Source organism: Balaenoptera musculus, chromosome 16, assembly GCF_009873245.2.
Source record: "Balaenoptera musculus isolate JJ_BM4_2016_0621 chromosome 16, mBalMus1.pri.v3, whole genome shotgun sequence".
Classification (NCBI taxonomy): Eukaryota; Metazoa; Chordata; class Mammalia; order Artiodactyla; family Balaenopteridae; genus Balaenoptera; species Balaenoptera musculus.
In genome coordinates this window covers 75,652,824-75,670,145 of record NC_045800.1, presented here as the reverse complement: position 1 = coordinate 75,670,145, position 17,322 = coordinate 75,652,824, and the positions used below count along the sequence as shown (strand labels likewise).

At 40.4% G+C, this 17,322-nt stretch overlaps 3 protein-coding genes across 3 annotated transcripts in view; all 3 read left to right on the top strand.

Annotated features, from left to right (window-relative positions):
- Window positions 1-1,193, top strand: part of LOC118882965 (putative protein ZNF720) — a 31,489-nt gene extending 30,296 nt beyond the window's left edge. Inside the window, exon 5 of the mRNA XM_036829404.1 lies at window positions 942-1,193. Within this exon, the coding sequence (XP_036685299.1) occupies window positions 942-1,129 (188 nt within the window). The 3' untranslated portion in view covers window positions 1,130-1,193. The remainder of the gene's footprint in view (window positions 1-941) is intronic.
- Window positions 1,194-4,422: 3,229 nt separating this feature from the next.
- On the top strand, window positions 4,423-13,695 carry LOC118882966 (KRAB domain-containing protein ZNF747-like). Its single transcript, XM_036829405.1, has 6 exons — window positions 4,423-4,923; window positions 5,103-5,234; window positions 6,104-6,162; window positions 11,589-11,674; window positions 11,968-12,060; window positions 13,193-13,695. The coding sequence occupies exons 2-6, from the start codon at window positions 5,195-5,197 to the stop codon at window positions 13,194-13,196; spliced, it is 282 nt and encodes a 93-aa protein (XP_036685300.1). The 5' UTR covers window positions 4,423-4,923; window positions 5,103-5,194; the 3' UTR covers window positions 13,197-13,695.
- Window positions 13,696-13,833: 138 nt separating this feature from the next.
- LOC118882423 (zinc finger protein 33A-like) lies at window positions 13,834-14,688 on the top strand. Its single transcript, XM_036828084.1, has one exon. It carries the CDS (start codon window positions 13,834-13,836, stop codon window positions 14,686-14,688), a length of 855 nt encoding a protein of 284 aa, XP_036683979.1.
- Window positions 14,689-17,322: the final 2,634 nt, after the last annotated feature.

The window sequence follows — 17,322 nt, the reverse complement described above, 5'->3', positions numbered from 1 at the left end:
ACCATTATAACAATATTCAGCCTTTTAGTCTGTGAACATGGAATGTCTATTCATTTATTCAGTTCATGTAAATCCAAATTTACATAACACATACAAAGGTACGATACAATTGTTAACACTACAAAATGATGTTTGTGAAAGAAAGCAGCTGTATACCTTGAAGTTTATAAAATAAAAGGTAGTATTGTTTAAACAACTAAACTGATCTTTGATACTACTCTTATTTTTCAATGGGATGACTTATTATGTATAAACATGCATAACATTAAAACTATACGACCCCCAAATCATGTGCATCTTTATTTTATGTAGTATTATATAAGTCATATAATACCTTTTCTCTTGTTTTCCTAATTTTTACTGGGTTGCCTTGGAACTAATACTAGGACATTGGATCTGACATTGTTGGTTGTCTACAAGTCATTCCACATTATTTCCCCACTCTCAGGCTTTGGGAATGACACTAGACACACCTAGGCACCTAGGACATGAAAAACAAACCCATAATCAGAAAACATTTGAATCCCAAATAGGACAGTTCACTGCCTTTTCAGGATGGAAGGACTCCAGTGAAATCAACCTGCCAAAGGAATCTAGTTAATCTCAGCAAAAAAAAAAAAAAAAAAGGGTACTATATTGAGTGCTCTGCATTGATCTCTACTTCTGAAAGATCAGATATTTAGCAGTAGTTTGCTCAGCCTTGGTGAGAGAGAACCCATGCTGTCAGGCCCATGAATAGTCTCCATCCCAACCACAATGGCTACTCCGTTCTTGGGCTTGTGAGGCCAAGGCTGATATACACTGGATGAATGGTTCTGTCCACCTGAATGCCCCTTGCCTCTTCTGTGGTAGCTGCTCTTTGGTGGACCCTGACAGAAGACTCAAAGATCTGTACAATTTGTGCCTGCTACCATGTATCCAGCCATATGCTTCTTTCCCAGACTTCCTCAGCACCGGTCATCCAGCCTTGCTCCAACCAGCCAAACTATTTGCCAGTCTTCAAGAGTATGTGTATATCCTTACCTCAGATCGCTTTTCCTGCCACCAAGATGATGAGCAAGTGTACAATTTAAAGCCCTACTCACTTGGAGGATTTCTCCCTCACCATTGTCTTTCAGAGTGGAGTTGAGTTGTACTGGCCACGGAGGACACTGGGTGAGAGATTGTAATTATTTTTCCATTACACCAGCTGAAATCAGCTCATTCATTTTTGATCTATTTTTGATTATGTAAGCTAAGTGCTTGGGGAAGTCAACTGTGAGTTGTCTTTTCACATACTTGATAATGTCATTTGATGTACAAAAGTTTTTAAGTTTGATAAATTCCAATTTAAATATTTTTTTTCCTTTGTCTGGTGGGGCTTTCGGTGTCATATCTAAGAATGCATTGCCACATCCAAAGTCATGAAGATTCACCCTATGTTTTCTTCTAAAAGTTTTATGGTTTTATCTCATGCTTAGGCCACATATCCACTTTGAGTTAATTTTTGTAAATGTTGTGATGGAGTGGACTGGCATGGGTTTATTTTTGGACTCTCATTTCTATTCCATTGATCTATATGGTTTATCCTTATGGTAGTACCACACTGTTTGTTTGTTTTTTTACCACACTGTTTTTGATTACTGCAACTTTGTAATAAGTTTTGAAATCAAGGAAATGTGAATCTCCAAATTTGTTCTTCTGTTTCAAGATTGAAATTCCATATTAATTTGAGGATTGGCTTCTCCTTTTCTGGAAAGAAAAAAAGCCATTGGAATTTTGACAGAAATTGCATTACATCTGCAGATTGCTTTGTGGAAGTACTGATATCTTAACAATATTAAATCTTCCAGTCTATGAACACAAGCTGTCTTTACATTTATTTGTCTTCTTAAATTTCTTTCAGCAAAGTTTACTAGTTTTCATTGTACAAGGCTTTCACTTCCTTGGTTAAATTTATTCTTAGATATTTTATTCTTAAAAGATGAGAGGGAATTCCCTGGCGGTCCAGTGGTTAGGACTCGGTGCTTTCACTGCTGAGGGCCTGGGTTCAATCCCTGGTTGGGAAACTTAGATTCCACAAGCCACGCGGTGCAGCCAAAAAAATGAGAAGAGGGGAAGGTAGAAATTCCTTCAAATGAGACTAAGGTGATGGATGAGAAACTGACTTGTAGCAGTCTCGTACAAGACAGGCATGAAAAACTCTCTCATGGCAGCTCCTTACCAGGCTTATCTCCTTTTGCTTTAAAGGAACTGCATCCAACCAAGACTCAGGAGATGTACCAGCCCACCACTGTGTCATGGCAGAGATATTTTCTTACAACTCTACCCCCAATCTTTTATGTAAACAGTTAATGTTTTGAAGCATAGGCTATTCCTTCATATACCCTAATTAATTGTACCCATCCTTTCTATTGTCTTAGACAACATTAGACGAGCATGATCACAACTATGAGCACCAGCAGGATAGTCAATCCCACTTGGAGGGAAGACTGCAACCAGGCTCCCCATCCAGAGCCACTCCAGGTAAATATGTTGCAGGTATCGTTGAGATTAAAGAGCCATTCTCTCTAAGCTGAGAGATTGACTTGTTCACTTTCCATGGTTCAGTAGTCCAACTGAAGCAAGAGGTTTTGGCAATTACATGTACTCCGCCTTATACAGCTGGCAAGAAATTCTGGGTGATGTGATTGTCCATTACCACTCATGCTATAAAGTTTATTCTTGGTTGTAGCAATCTCTGCGGTAGCTTTTGCTGCCTTGGGATCAGGATCCAATTCTTACAAGTCTAAAAGTTGGGATTATAATGTGAGGGATCTTAAGTGCCAGAAAGGACCTGTAGGAGGAACACTACCTTCTGAAGTGTACAGAGGAACAGCTTTTAAATTTTTATCAGCACAGACAGGATGACCAATCCAGCAATCAATTTCAGAGCTGTATCTATGGTCTAGGAAGAATGTATAGGGAGTTTTTTTTTTTTCCTCAGGCAACACAGGATGGCAGGGTCATTCAATGCCTGGCAGCAAGATCTAGTCCTAGCCCTTGTGGGGTTGAACATTATAAAGCAGATTGTGCAGGATTCCTTGTCCCTGTTGTCACCCACGTGGACTCCCATGGGAAAGGACCCTTCAACAATGAACATCAGTCGACCAACAGATGTTAGTTCAGGTTGATCAGCCTTGAGACACCCAGATAAAGAACACAGACATCTGAATATTGCATCACACAGTATGTCCATCTATTTTCCAGGATTGAGACCAAAATCTAGGCTTAGTGATTTAGCCCATGAGGCCAGGGAAGCCTGACAAATGTGCCAAGATTGCCAGCTACACAGTTGAATGGTGTTATTAGTTTCCTAGGGCTGTCATAATAAAGCACCACAAGCTGGGTGGCTTAAAACAACAGGAATCAGAAATATATTCTCTCACAGTCCTGGAGACTAGAGGTCTGAAATTAGGTGTCAGCATGGTTGGTTCCTGCAATAGCAGGTTCTAAGGGAGAATCTATTTCATGCTTCTCTCCTAGCTCATGGTGGCTTCTGGCAATCTTTGACATCCCTTGGCTTTAGACACGTCACTGCACTCTCCATATTGTGTCTGTCTCCTCTGTTTTCTCTTATAAGGACACCAGTTTTTGGATTAGGGCCCACTCTAATCCAGTATGACACCATTTTAACCTAATTACATCTACCAAGACTCTTCAGACATGGTCACCTTCTGATGTTGCGGACGGACATGAATTTGGAGGTGAGGGGGCACAATACTACTCAACACAAAGCACAAAATCAACCTGCTTATAACTGTGTAGTTCACATTTCCCCAATGGTCCCTAAAATTCCTTTATAGGTTATTCTTTTAAACAGATTCACTCAACGACCCTGCATCCCACTGCGGTGTTTTGCAGTCTCTTGCAGTCCTGAAAGAACCATCCTCAAGGAGCTCCAGAGCCAAGCCACGCGGGGTAGAGAAGCCTCCTCTTTCATGCATAACCCTTTAAACCCTCCAGGAGGGTGTAGAACCAGGGCTTATGGGAAATGTAGTCCTACGTTCCCTGGCTCACACTGCGCGTGGTTCGGAAAGCCCCTCTGCCGCGGCTCGTCCTGCGCACATGCAGTTCAGTAGCTCCGGTGTCTCGCTTTTCCGTGTCTTGCGGAGAAAATCCTGGAGCGTCCAGGTCTGCGCGCGCTCAGGGAGCGGGTGCTGCCTGAGTCAGAGCTGCGGGTGAGCCCGAGTTTGGTGAGGGCCGAGGGGTGCCGGTGCGGCTTGAGGACTGGTGGGAGGTGGCAGTGGGGAGGAACCCCGCGGTGTGACCCACGGTGAGAGAGCCTGCGAGGAAGGATGGGGGCGGCCTCGGCTGCGAGGAGCGATGGCGGGGTCGGGGCGCCTGTCAGGGGAAGGGGCGGCCTCGGTCTTGGGGATGCGGACGTAAGGAACCGCCAGAGGCTGCCGAGTCCACGCGACTGCGGGAGGGGGGGGGCGTGAGTTTTGTATCCAGACGGAGCCAGGTGTAAATTAATTACTGCTGGCAAGATGATTGATCTACCTGAGACGAGGTTTTCTCATCTGTAAAACGAGAATATTGATATGTACCACACGGGGTTGTTCTGAGGATTACGTTTTTACATACGTTTTGAAAATATGGACGTAAAGTTTTTACATATAGCACAGAACTTATAGTTGATACTAGCTGATAAGGTGTTTGCAAGATACTTTGTTGTTTTCATTAGCTGTTTTGTTTAATCTTCACAACAGCCTTTATGTAACTGTTTTCTATTCTGACAAAAAAAGAAAACTGAGGCTCAGAGGGTTCAAGTGAAATGCACCAGGTCACACAGCCACGGTAGATATCCAGCCTAAAACCAGCATTGTATTCCTCACAGCACCTCCCGCGGGGCACAGGGAAATAATCCCAAAGTGTGTGGACTGAATCTCACCTTGTGGTCAGGTATTCTGGGATTTCTTGGCATCTCAGAACCCTTGGGGCAGACTACATAATGTGTTGCCTGGACTGCTACACTGTCCAAACTTCAGCATCCTCAGCGGCCTTGGAGTTTAGACAAGTAAGTTCTGTGACATTTGGAGCCCTGAATGAAACTTCTAAATAAGATGATTTTGTCCTTTAAGCCTAGGTTCCTGTTCCTTTGCAAGTAGCAATCTTTATCCTGCTCAGAGTGAGCAGTCCTTCGCTAATATCACCACATCCAGAAGACCTCACCATGATGGTGAAAGGTCTGGACCAAGTTTCAGGAAAGATAGGCGAGTGGGACCCTGAGAGTGGTGGGCAAGGAAGTGTTCATTCTTTGGAGGGTTCACGTGGGCATGGTCTGCAGAGAGAGATCGCTAGGCCCAGCTTTTAATAAGCATACCATGCCTTCAGCCTCCACTCGCTTCCTCCAAATTCTGAGCTGCTCTGCTACGACGTCCGTCGTGATGTGTGCCCTCTAGAGGGATGCTGGCTGCTCCATCGACCCTGACATTATAGAGTCATAGAATAGGGTCATCTGTGTCTGCTTCATTTCAAAGCTGAGAGACCTTGACTGTGAGTGTACACGTAACCTGCCCATGGACACCCAGTTTGTTAGTGGTGGAGCCAGGAGTCGAAAAAGGCTGTCCATGTTATAACGGGTAAGTCACCCGCCAGGTTTTATTACAACTCAGTTAGAAACCAACAAGTTTTTAAATAGACCTTTTCCTGAAGGAACTCCCCCATCCCTTTCTGCAGGGTGATTTCTCTGACTCGAAGGGTAGGCAACTCAGTAGGATATAAGCAAACGTATCTTGAGTACTTTTCCTACAGCATTGATGATGAAAATAATGGTTTGTCTTCTGATGTAATATTATTTGTTCAATTAGTCCTGAATTGGTTCTAAAAGAAAAATGAAATTAATAAATCATTAGGAAGTAAACCCAGGGTTAAATTGCTCAGCCAAGCTCTATAACTTGGCTGTCAGAGTTGCACATGTGAATTCTCCCTCCACATAGTTCTTGCTGACTCCTCAGAGGCCAGAGAAACTTTTTCCCACAGAGGGGCATTTAACCAGCTGGTAGGCAGAAGTTCTTAGGAAGCTCAAAGATTCCTAGCAGCCAGATCTCACATGACCCACTCCTGTTTTCTTTTCCCATAGCTGTACATACAGCCTTCTCTGTACTTTCCCAAAAGGAACAGAAAAAGAACAAGCCCCCGGTGAGTTGTTTGTTTATTCATTTCTCACATTGTCTTCCACTGCAAAAATGATTAAAGATTAAAATGATAAAAATTATTAAGGAATATATAGAGTTAACATATCTAAAACAAGGAAAAGTCAACATTTAATTATATGGAGATAATCATAGTTGCTTTGTTAGTATGTATATTACACGTATAACTCTCATTTTTACAATAATAATTATGTGCGGATTTATCTCTGATATTTTGTACAAAAGGAAAATGCTTTGCTTTGACTCTAAGAATAAACAAAAGTAACTCTTCATGGAACATGAAGACTTCGTGGCCTGAAGTCTGAAAAAAAATTCTTTGTCTTAATGAAAGTGTGGTAGTTGACAACCTCACTTAACAAGCCTGAAGTGAATGCTACCTCTGTTTTTCTTCTCTGATTGTTCTTTAGTGGGCACAGAAGGCAGAGAGCCAAAGCATGACTCAGTTGTTGTAAGTTTATGATTTCTTCTGTCTGCTTCTTGGTATGGCCTTCTTCCTCTTGCCTTTTAGCAAAGCTCATCCCCACGCATTCCTCCTCGGTCCATTATAATTCTTACCTTACTATTGTTCTTGACTAATTTTATACCATGTGGATTTTTAACTATATCGAGGATGAGACAACCACTCCAAATCTGAAATTCAGAAGCTGAATTTTGTGCCTCGTTAAGTAAGTAAGACCTATCACTGGCCAGACATATTTTCAAAGCAAACTGTTGATTTCCTATAGGGTTTTTGCGAAGAGTTAGTATATTAGTTTCCTATGGCTGCTGGAACAAGTTACTGCTAATTTGGTGGCCTAGAACAACAGAAATTTATTGCCTCGCAGTTCTGGAGGCCAGAAGTCTGAAATCAAGGTGTTGTCAGGGCTGCACTCCTGCCTAAGGTTCTAGAGAAGACTCTGTTCCCCATCTCTTTTGGCTTCTGGTGGCTGTTGGGAGAGAGGGAGGAGATGGAATGGAAAGAAAACCAAGATGAAGAAAAATATTCCTTAAACCCTGTATCAGTCAGGGTTTTCCAGAGAAACAGAACCAATAGTGTGTGTGTGTGTGTGTGTGTGTGTGTGTGTGTGTGTGTACACATATATGCATATAACACACATGTACACACACCCATATATATTCATACATGTATATATTCATTCATTTAAAGGAATTGGCTCATGTGATTGTGGAGGCTGGCAAGTCTAAAATTTGTAGGGCAAATCAGTAGGCTGGAAACTGTCAGTTATAAATATATATGGAAGTTGAAAAATAATACAGCTAATATTTAGTACCGTGTTCCCCTTCCCTGAGTTCCTCTGGCTGCAGGTCTAGAATGTCTCCAGTGGCAGCAATGTCAGCAGTCCCACAGCTATTTCTTCTAAAACACCATTTATATTCAATTTGAATTTCATTTCTAAAAAACCCCTTTTCATTTCTTTACTGCTGTTTCATCTTTGTTGGCCAGTTCCCTGCTGCAGTTAACTGTTTTTGCAAATGTCTTATTGCTGAGAGACAAGGAGGCAACACAACTACATGCTTTGCTGTGTGTGGTGAAGGCACAGCAACCAGTCACTGGCAGACTTTGGAAAAAACGACATGGTTGATCATTGTTCATGATGTGTGTCTGTTATTTTGTAGTGATTTATGGACTGAAAAACAAGCAGTGAAGTTTCTACTTTGTGCAATTACAGTTATCCTAGTAACTAAAAATCTGACCCGTGTTGTTGGGCTGGTGTTATTTAACTAAATTGTGGTGACTGAAATTCGTGCATATCAGAACCATGCAAAGTTGGACTATCTGTATAGACATAAACATTCATACATACCTATCTATTAACACAAATTTGTAGATGCTTAAAAGTTTCTCCTGGCATTGTAGGTTATCAGAGACTTAGGAGAACTCTTGTGTAAAGGAATAATCCCAAGATTACACATCATCTATTCCCTGAACAGACCAGGGCATTTTTAAAGTTTATTTATTTTTTGGCTGTGCCATGCGGCATGCAGGATCTTACTTCCCCAACCAGGGATCGAACCCGTGCCCGCTGAAGTGGAAGCGTGGAGTCTTAACCACTGGACCGCCAGGGAAGTCCCTAGACCAGGGCATTTTATATCACTGAAGCCCCAAACTCAATTCTCTCCTGATTTTATGCTATTTGTTAATCCAGTTTGCATCCATGCCAGTTTCTAAGCTTTCTGAGGGTAGAAACAGTGTTTTATGTACTTTATATATCCACAGAAACTAGGACACTTTCATACATATAATGTATTTTATGCTTGTGTGGACATCTATGTATGTATATACCCTGTAAGGGAGCAAAATTTGCCACACCAAAATGTGTCTCTTTGGCATGAGGATTAATTTAGGCTGATTATTATTATTATTTTTTTACATCTTTATTGGAGTATAATTGCTTTACAATGTTGTGTTAGTTTCTGCTGCATAACAAAGTGAATCAACTATATGTATACGTATATCCTCATATCTCCTCCCTCTTGCGTCTCCCTCCGTCCCACCCTCCCTACCCCACCCCTCTAGGTGGACACAAAGCACCGAGCTGATCTCCCCGTGCTATGCGGCTGCTTCCCACTAGCTATCTGTTTTACATTTGGTAGTGTATATAGGTCCATGCCACTCTCTCACTTCGTCCCAGCTTACCCTTCCCCCTCCCCATGTCCTCAAGTCCGTTCTCTACGTCTGCATCTTTATTCTTGCCCTGCCACTGGGTTCATCAGTACCGGTTTTTTTTTTTAGATTCCATATATATGTGTTAGCATACGGTATTTGTTTTTCTCTTTCTGACTTACTTCACTCTGTATGACAGACTCTAGGTCCATCCACCTCATGACCAACAGCTCAATTTCATTCCTTTCTATGGCTGAGTAATATTCCACTGTATATACATTAGGCTGATTATTTTTAAGAAACAGAAGACTCAGGAAGTCTTTCTTTTTACCTAAAGAATTTAGATACAGGGCCTGTTCCTGGAGTAGAGCTGTCACCAGAGAAGCTGCAAAGAATGAAGGCTATGTGTGGTGTGGGAAACCATACAGCAGCGGTCCCCAGCCTTTTTGGCACCAGGGACCAATTTTGTGGAAGACGGTTTTTCCATGGGATGGGGGTGGTGTTCAGGGATGGTTCGGGCGGTAATGTGAGTGAAGGGGAGCGATGGGGAGTGGCAGATAAAGCTTCACTTCCTTGCCCACCACTCACCTCCTGCTGTGCTGGTCCACAGCCTGGGGTTTGGGGACCTCTGCTCTACAGGGCCTAGAGATCAGAATCTACTCTGTGTCCCATTGTCTCTGCAGGCCCAGTAAACCTTTGTTCACCAAACTTTTGCTTTTCCATTTCCATGTAAATTGCCTTCCTCCCCTTTGAAGCCCCAAATCACTATCACTAACATCCTTTTTTTATCTTTTGCTCAAGATGGTATTTAAAGTGAGGGTTTCAGCCATTTTGGCAAGTTACTTAGCTTTCCTGGGTCTCTCCCCTGTATACATTTTATTAAACTTTTGTTTGATTTTCTTTTGTTAATCTCTCTCATGTCAGTTTATTTATTTTTTTATGGAAGTATAGTTAATTTACAATATTATATTAGTTTCAGTTATATAGCATAGTGATTCAGTATTTTTGCAGATTATACTCCATTATAGATTATTACAAGATAATGGCTATAATTTTCTGTGCTATACAGTATATCCTTGTTACTTATCTATTTTATACATAGTAATTTGTATATGTTAATCCCATACCCCTCCTCCTTTCCCTCTCCCCTTGGTAGAAATGTAAATTGGTGCAGCCACTATGGAAAACAGTATAGAGGTTCTTCAAAAACCTAAAAATAGAATTGCCATACTATCCAAGGAATTCCACACCTGGGTGTATACCCAGAAAAAAATGAAAACACTAATTCAAAAAGGTACATGCGGGGCTTCCCTGGTGGTCCAGTGGTTAAGACTTCGCCTTCCAATGGGTTTGATCCCTGGTCGGGGAGCTGTCCCGCATGCCTCGTGGCGAAAAAACCAAAGCATGAAAAACAGAAGCAATGTTGTAACAAATTCAATAAGGACTTTAAAAATGGTCCACATCAAAAAAATCTTTAAAAAAAAAAAAAGGTACATGCACCCCAGTGTTTATAGCAACTTTATTTATAATAGCCAAGACATGGAGGCAACCCACAAGCCCATCAACAGATGATTGGATTAAGAAGCTGTGTGTTACTCAGCCATAAAAAAGAATGAAATTCTGCCATTTGCAGCAATGTGGATGGACCTAGAGAATATTTGCTTAGTGAAATAAGTCAGGCAGAGAAAGACAAGTACTGTATGACTTCGCTTATATGCAGAATCTAAAAAATAATACAAGTGAATGCATATGCAAAACTGAAACAGACTCACAGATACAGAAAACAAGCTTGACCTAGAGAATATCATCCTTCCTTTTGTCCATGTGGTGTATCACATTGATTGATTTGCAAATGTGGAACTATTCTTGTGACCCTGGAATAAATCCAACTTGGTCATGTTGTATGATCCTTTTTACATATCGTTGTATTCGGTTTGCTAATATTTTGTTGAGGATTTTTGCATCTGTATTCATCAAAGATATTGGCCTGTAATTTTCTATTTTTGTAGTGTCTTTGTCTGGTTTTGGTATCAAGGTAATGGTGGCCTCATAGAATAAATTTGGGAGTGTTCCGTCCTCTTCAGTTTTTTGGAATAGTTTGAGATAGGTATCTGGTAGAATTCCCCTGTGAAGCCATCTGGTCCTGGACTTTGGTTTGCTGGGAGTTTTTATTTTTATTTATTTATTTTCGGCTGCTCTGTGCAGCTTGTGGGATTTCAGTTCCCTGACCAGGGATCAAACCCGTGCCCCCTACAGTGGAAGAACTGAGTCCTAACCACTGGTCTGCCAGGGAATTCCTGAAGGGAGTTTTTAAATTACAGATTCAATTTCACTTCTAGTGATTGTTCTGTTCAAATTGTCTGTTTCCTCTTGACTCAGTGTTGGCAGGCTCTGTGTTTCTAGAAATTTGTCCATTTCTTCTAGGTTGTCCAATTCGTTGACATATAACTGTGTCATAGTCCTCTCTTAACGATTTTTTTTGTATCTCTGTGGTATCCAAATTGGAAATGAAGAGGTAAAACTCTCTTGTCAATTTAATTCTTAGAGCAGCCAGAAGAACCTAGAAGGGCGGAGGAAAATTTCTTCCTCTCTGACAACATTATGCATGAATTAATAGATTAATTGGGTATTTTCACTATGTTTCTCTTTATCCCACCACATATAACACAAAACAGGGAATATGGTAAACATATAAACTTTTTCTAATAAACTCAACAGTGAACATGGTGAAGAATTAGTTCCTAAATATCTTTTCTCTATCATACAGTGGTGAATATTTCAGATTGATCAGACATATGCTGTTACAGGGATCAATTTCATTTGAGGATGTGACTGTGAGCTTCACTCAGGAGGAGTGGGGTCAGCTGGACCCTGATCAGAGGACCTTGTGCAGGTATGTGATGCTGGAGAACTACAGAATCCTCATCTCACTGGGTAAGCAGAGCTTCTCTAAGTAACAACATCAGACCTGTCCTTTCTCTGTTACCAAAGCATATGGATCTTTTGTAGAGTTTAATGATATTTAGGTTTGGACACCAGGAATATTGGTTGTGTTTTCACCTCCCCATTGAAAGATTCCAGTGGGCCCCTTCATTGTGCAATTCCTGAAGCTGGACCTTGGTTTTTCTTCTGAGTTCCTGAAGCCAGGCAGTGTTCTCTATGTCCTGTATCACTTTCCACTATCAGGGCATTGCATTACCAAACCAGAGGAGATCTTCAAGTTAGAGCAAGAAGCACCATGGATATTAGAGGAAGAATTTGCAAGCCATTATTACCCAGGTGAGTAATCCAGCAGAAATTAGATCCCAGGTGGTTGTTTTAGATATAAGCATCTTTGGAGCATTTTGAACAAATCTATTTAGAGGCTCCATCTATTTGGAAATGACTAGGGATATTTAGCCTACATGCCTCAGATACCTAAATTCACCACCAGATATAGTCTTACACATAAATGTTTTCTTTTTCGCTTGGCTTTTTAGGAGTTTAATCCCTATTACCTGTACCTTGAATTTCATTCCTATCTCATAATAAATATTTTATCTTAGTTAGTCCCCTTTCCCCTAAGCATTGTCAGTTGCCCACATTCCCTTCTATCAAGGATTCCTTTTGTTTTCAGGAGTTAATTAATTAATTAACCAATACTGCTTGAGCGCTTGGTCCATGCCAATCATACTCTAAATGAAAGAGATACAGCAGTGGGTGAAATAAGTCCCTTGCTCTCAGGGAATTTACTTATTAGCAGGAAACAGACACAGGAACCTGACTGCCCTGTGAGAAAATGATTTAGAGGGGTGGCAAGAGTAGAAGCAAGGAGACCAGTCAGGAAAAGAGATAATGCCATTGACTAGGTTTAGGGGGACAGAGTGTATAAAGTGATGGAGTTCTGGGTGTATGTTGACAGTGGGGTTAACAAAATTGGCACATAGACTCTAATCTGCCTCCTCTAAATACTTCATTCCTCTGGTAATTTCTTAGAACAACATCCTTGTCTACTTGTGCTCCCTGTCACATTTACTGCATAATTCTCTGATTGGGCATATTTTACTGTGAATTCCACTCTTTGTAATTCATCCATTCTTACTGAACCTTTAATTCTCTATTCCTGATGTTTCTTTCACCCCTTCTATCCATTTTGGAAGGTATATTCGTGAAGGGCCACATAAATATATGTACATTCATTGCCAACTTTACTCTCCCCTTTTCTACCCCAGTAGCTTTGATTAGTTGGTTCACTGTCACCCCGTCCCCTCAGCTCCTCGGAAAAGTGGAGGAAATGGAAAAATTTATTTGGAACTTTTATCTCAAAAGAATGATTCTGAAACCAAAGAGTCAGATAAATAGTATTTGTGTATTAGCCCAATTTTATAAGTAGTTTAATTCATAATGTATGTTTAATTTTTCTTATTTTTAGATGAATTGAAAGTTGATGGCATGATAAAGAGCAAAGAAAACCAAGACAGACATTTATGGCAGGCTGCATTTATGAATAACAAAAAAGTCGTTACTGTGAAAGAGAATGTATTAAGAAAACCATTTAATTTTTGCATGGACTCTCTTCCTTCCAGAAGAATGCCCAGTAAATATAACCTAGGTGGAATCAGTTTAGAAAATATATCAGAGTTAACCAATAATAATAGAAACTATTCAGGAAAGAAATCTGATGATACCAATGGGTGTGAGAAATTGATTCCTGAAATTAATCATGAGAAAACTCATACTGGAGAGAAACTTAATGAATTTAATAAAAATGAGAGCACTTGCTATCATAATGAGGATTTTATTCAGCAACAGGAGAGTCACAGTGTGGAGTAACTATTTGAATATAATGAACACATTAAAGCCTTCCACGGTAATGCCCTCTTCATTACTCAAGAGGGAACTCACACAAGTGAGAAACTCTGTGATTATGGTGAATGTGAGAAAACCATCAAGGATGAGTCAAACCTCATGTTACTTCAGGTAATTTACTCAAGGAAGAATCACTATAAACTTAATGAATGTGGGGACACCTGTGATAAGTCAGTCCTCTGGAAGAAATGTCATAGACTTCACATGGGTGAGAAATACCACGAGCGTAACATATGTGGAAAAGCGTTCTTCCAGAGGTCAAACCTCACAGTACACCAGAAAACACACACAGGAGAAAAACCCTATCAATGTAATGAATGTGAGAAATCTTTTTACCATAAGCCAGCCCTCACTGTATATCAAATAATTCATACAGGAGAGAGACCCTATGAATCTACTAAGTGTGGGAAAACCTATCAGAAGTCAGCTCTCCATTGTCAACATCAAAGAACACACACAGGGGAGAGGCCTTATAAATGTAGTGAGTGTGGAAAATCTTCCTCCCAAAAGTCAGACTTGACTGTGCATCAGAGGTCTCACACAGGAGAAAGACCTTATAAATGTTATGAGTTTGAGAAATCCTTCTGTATAAAGTCAAAACTTACTGTACATCAGAGAATACACTCAGGGGAGAAGCCCTACGAATGTAGTGAATGTGGGAAGATGTATTATATGAAGTCAACCCTCAATAAACATCAAAGACTTCACACAGGGGAGAAAATATATGAATGCAGTGAATGTAGGAAGACCTTCTGTGGGAAGTCAGTTCTCCTTAAACATCAGAGAGCTCATACAGGGGAGAAACCTTACGAATGTGTTGAATGTAGGAAAACCTTTTCTGAGAAGTCAACCCTCAGTAAACATCAGAGGATTCATACCGGGGAGAAACCCTTTGAATATAACAAATGCAGGAAAGCTTTCTGCCAAAAGTCACAACTCATTCAACATCAGAGAATTCATACAGGGGAGAGACCCTATGAATGTAACGAATGTGGGAGAACGTTTTGCCAGGCCTCCCTCAATGTACATCAGAGAACACACAGGAGAGAAGCCCTATGATTGTAACGAATGTGGAAAATCTTTCTTTAATAGTTCAACCCTCGTTAAGCATAAGAGAATTCACTCAGAAGAAACCCTATAATTGTAATGAGTGTGGGAAGACCTTCAGCCACAAACCCACTCTTGCCACACATCAGGGAATACACACAGAAGAGAAACAATGTAAAGACATTTGTACAAAACACTCCTCCCATAATTCAGAGCCTTTGGTATGACAGAAACTATATCTGGGGAAGAAACTCTATGCGTGTAATGAATGTGAGAAGTCCTTCTACCAGAAGTCAGCTTTCAGTTGATATCAGAGAACTCAAACGGAAGAAACCCTGGCAGTGTTTTTATCAATATACATTTCCTTTTGCTACTGGGCACATTGTTAGTCTGTATTTCTGAGTTTCTCTTGCAACCACGTGGGACAATGTGAATGAGAGCTGGCCAATGAGATGTGTGCATAATGATGTCATTCACTTCTAGGTCTGAGACATAATGGGCTCCGTGGCAGTCCTTTGTGTTCTCTGTTCTCTGTGGGGTAGGAATGTAGTTGCCTTCCATTGAGAGGTCTGTATGCACTGTATGTTGGTGAACTCACACAAGAGTGGAGATTCCTGTCAAAATCCTGAATGTTTAGAAGCCTCGTCCATAAATCAAACTCACTGTAATGGGAAAAATCAGAGTCAAGAAATCTATTGGTTACAACAAATGTAGAAAGGCTTTACTAAAAGGTGATTGATATTTCACTGAACCTCAGGTAAATCAGAGTACAGTAAAACTTTATAAACGTTTGGCTTTCTGAAAGTTTTCAGTAAAACATACTTTATTATATTTCAGAGAATTTTTACTGAGGGAAACAATTTAGAAAACAAAGAAATTTTTTGTTTAGAAAAATGTTTGTTTTGGTAACAAAACTTTTGCTAAATATAATAAAATATTTTCTATGTATGTAGCTGCTGTAGTACATGTGTTTTTGTAAAACATCACAAATATTTTGAATGAATCATGTATACAGCGTTATGTATGTGTGAAAAGTCCTTGAGCTGTGGGAGACTTTTATATGTGAGTGTATTGTATAATATTTTACGTGTTTAAAATTTTCACTGGAACCCAATAGAATCAAACTAAAACATCAAGATCCTTAATTTAATGACCATTATGACATAATTATCATTGTATATGTCACTGCAGTCTTTTATATTTTAACACTATATATATATATATATTTTTTTTTTTTTTATTAGTTTATTTTTGGCTGCGTTGGGTCTTCGTTACTGCGTGTGGGCTTTTCTCTAGGTGTGGAGAGCAGGGGCTACTCTTTGTTGTGGTGCGTGGGCTTCTCATTGTGGTGGCTTCTCTTGTTGTGGAGCATGGGCTCTAGGCGCATGGGCTTCAGTGGTTGTGGCACGTGGGCTCAGTAGTTGTGGCTCGCAGGCTCTAGAGTGCAGGCTCAGTAGTTGTGGCCCATGGGCTTAGTTGCTTCGTGGCATGTGGGATCTTCCCGGACCAGGGCTTGAACCCATGTCCCCTGCATTGGAAGATGGATTCTTAACCACTGTGTCACCAGGGAAGTCCAAACACAATATATATTTTATGTGAGATTATATGTGACACATTTAAAGTATCATGCTACAGTTGATCCTTGAATAACGCAGGGGTTAGGGACACTGAACCTCCGTGCAGTTGAAAATAAGAGTATAAGTTATAGTTGACCTCTGTATCATGGTTCCACATTCACAGATTCAACCAACCATATATAGTCCTGTAGTATTTACTACTGAAAAAAATCCACATATATGTAGACCCACACAGCTCAAACCTGTGTTGTTCAAAGGTCAACTGTACACACATTTTCTCTACTATGTCCTGGCGTATATTAATGGGTATGGCTATTGTTACTGAACGGTCTGTTCAGTAAAGAAGCCAACAGTATTTTTGCCAGCCACATATTTCTGTAACAATTATTTACATACAAAATAGAGGCTAAGTTCACAATTTTTACCTCTAGCATAAGCCTGAATTTAAGAAAGCAGCTGTGAACAGTAATGCTCGAGAAAACAACCCCCTCTTTCAATATCCTGAAATGTTTAAATGGGGACCCTAAGTAGGTTTGAGTGTACCAGCCCAGTTTAGATGGAATTAGGAATTATTTGTATAGTAACATGCTATATATCGTTGTCTTTACTTCCTAGTATTAGCAACCATGGTATGGTGCAGAAGTTGGCAGACATTTTCTGTAAAAGGCCATATAGTAAATATTTTAGCCTTGTAGGCCACATGTGCTTTCTGTCACCTTTTTTTTACAACCTGTAAAAACCATTCTTAGCTCATGGCCCATTGGAAAACAGGTTGTTGGCCAGGTTTGGCCTGTGGGCCAAAGTTTGCTGACCTCTGATGTAGCAGTTAAGAGCATGGACTCTGGAACGAGAGTTACTAGACTCAAATCCCAGTTCTGCTGCATATTAGCTGTGTGACCTGGGCCAAATCCCTTATCTGTTCTGCAGTTCCTTATCTGCAAAATGATGATAATGATATTACCTACCCCATAGGGTTCTAGTGGAGATTAGGTAAGTTAGTAAATGTAAAGTACTTAGACCATTGGATACAGTGTAGTAAGTGTTAGCTTTTCTACGAGTAGCATAATTT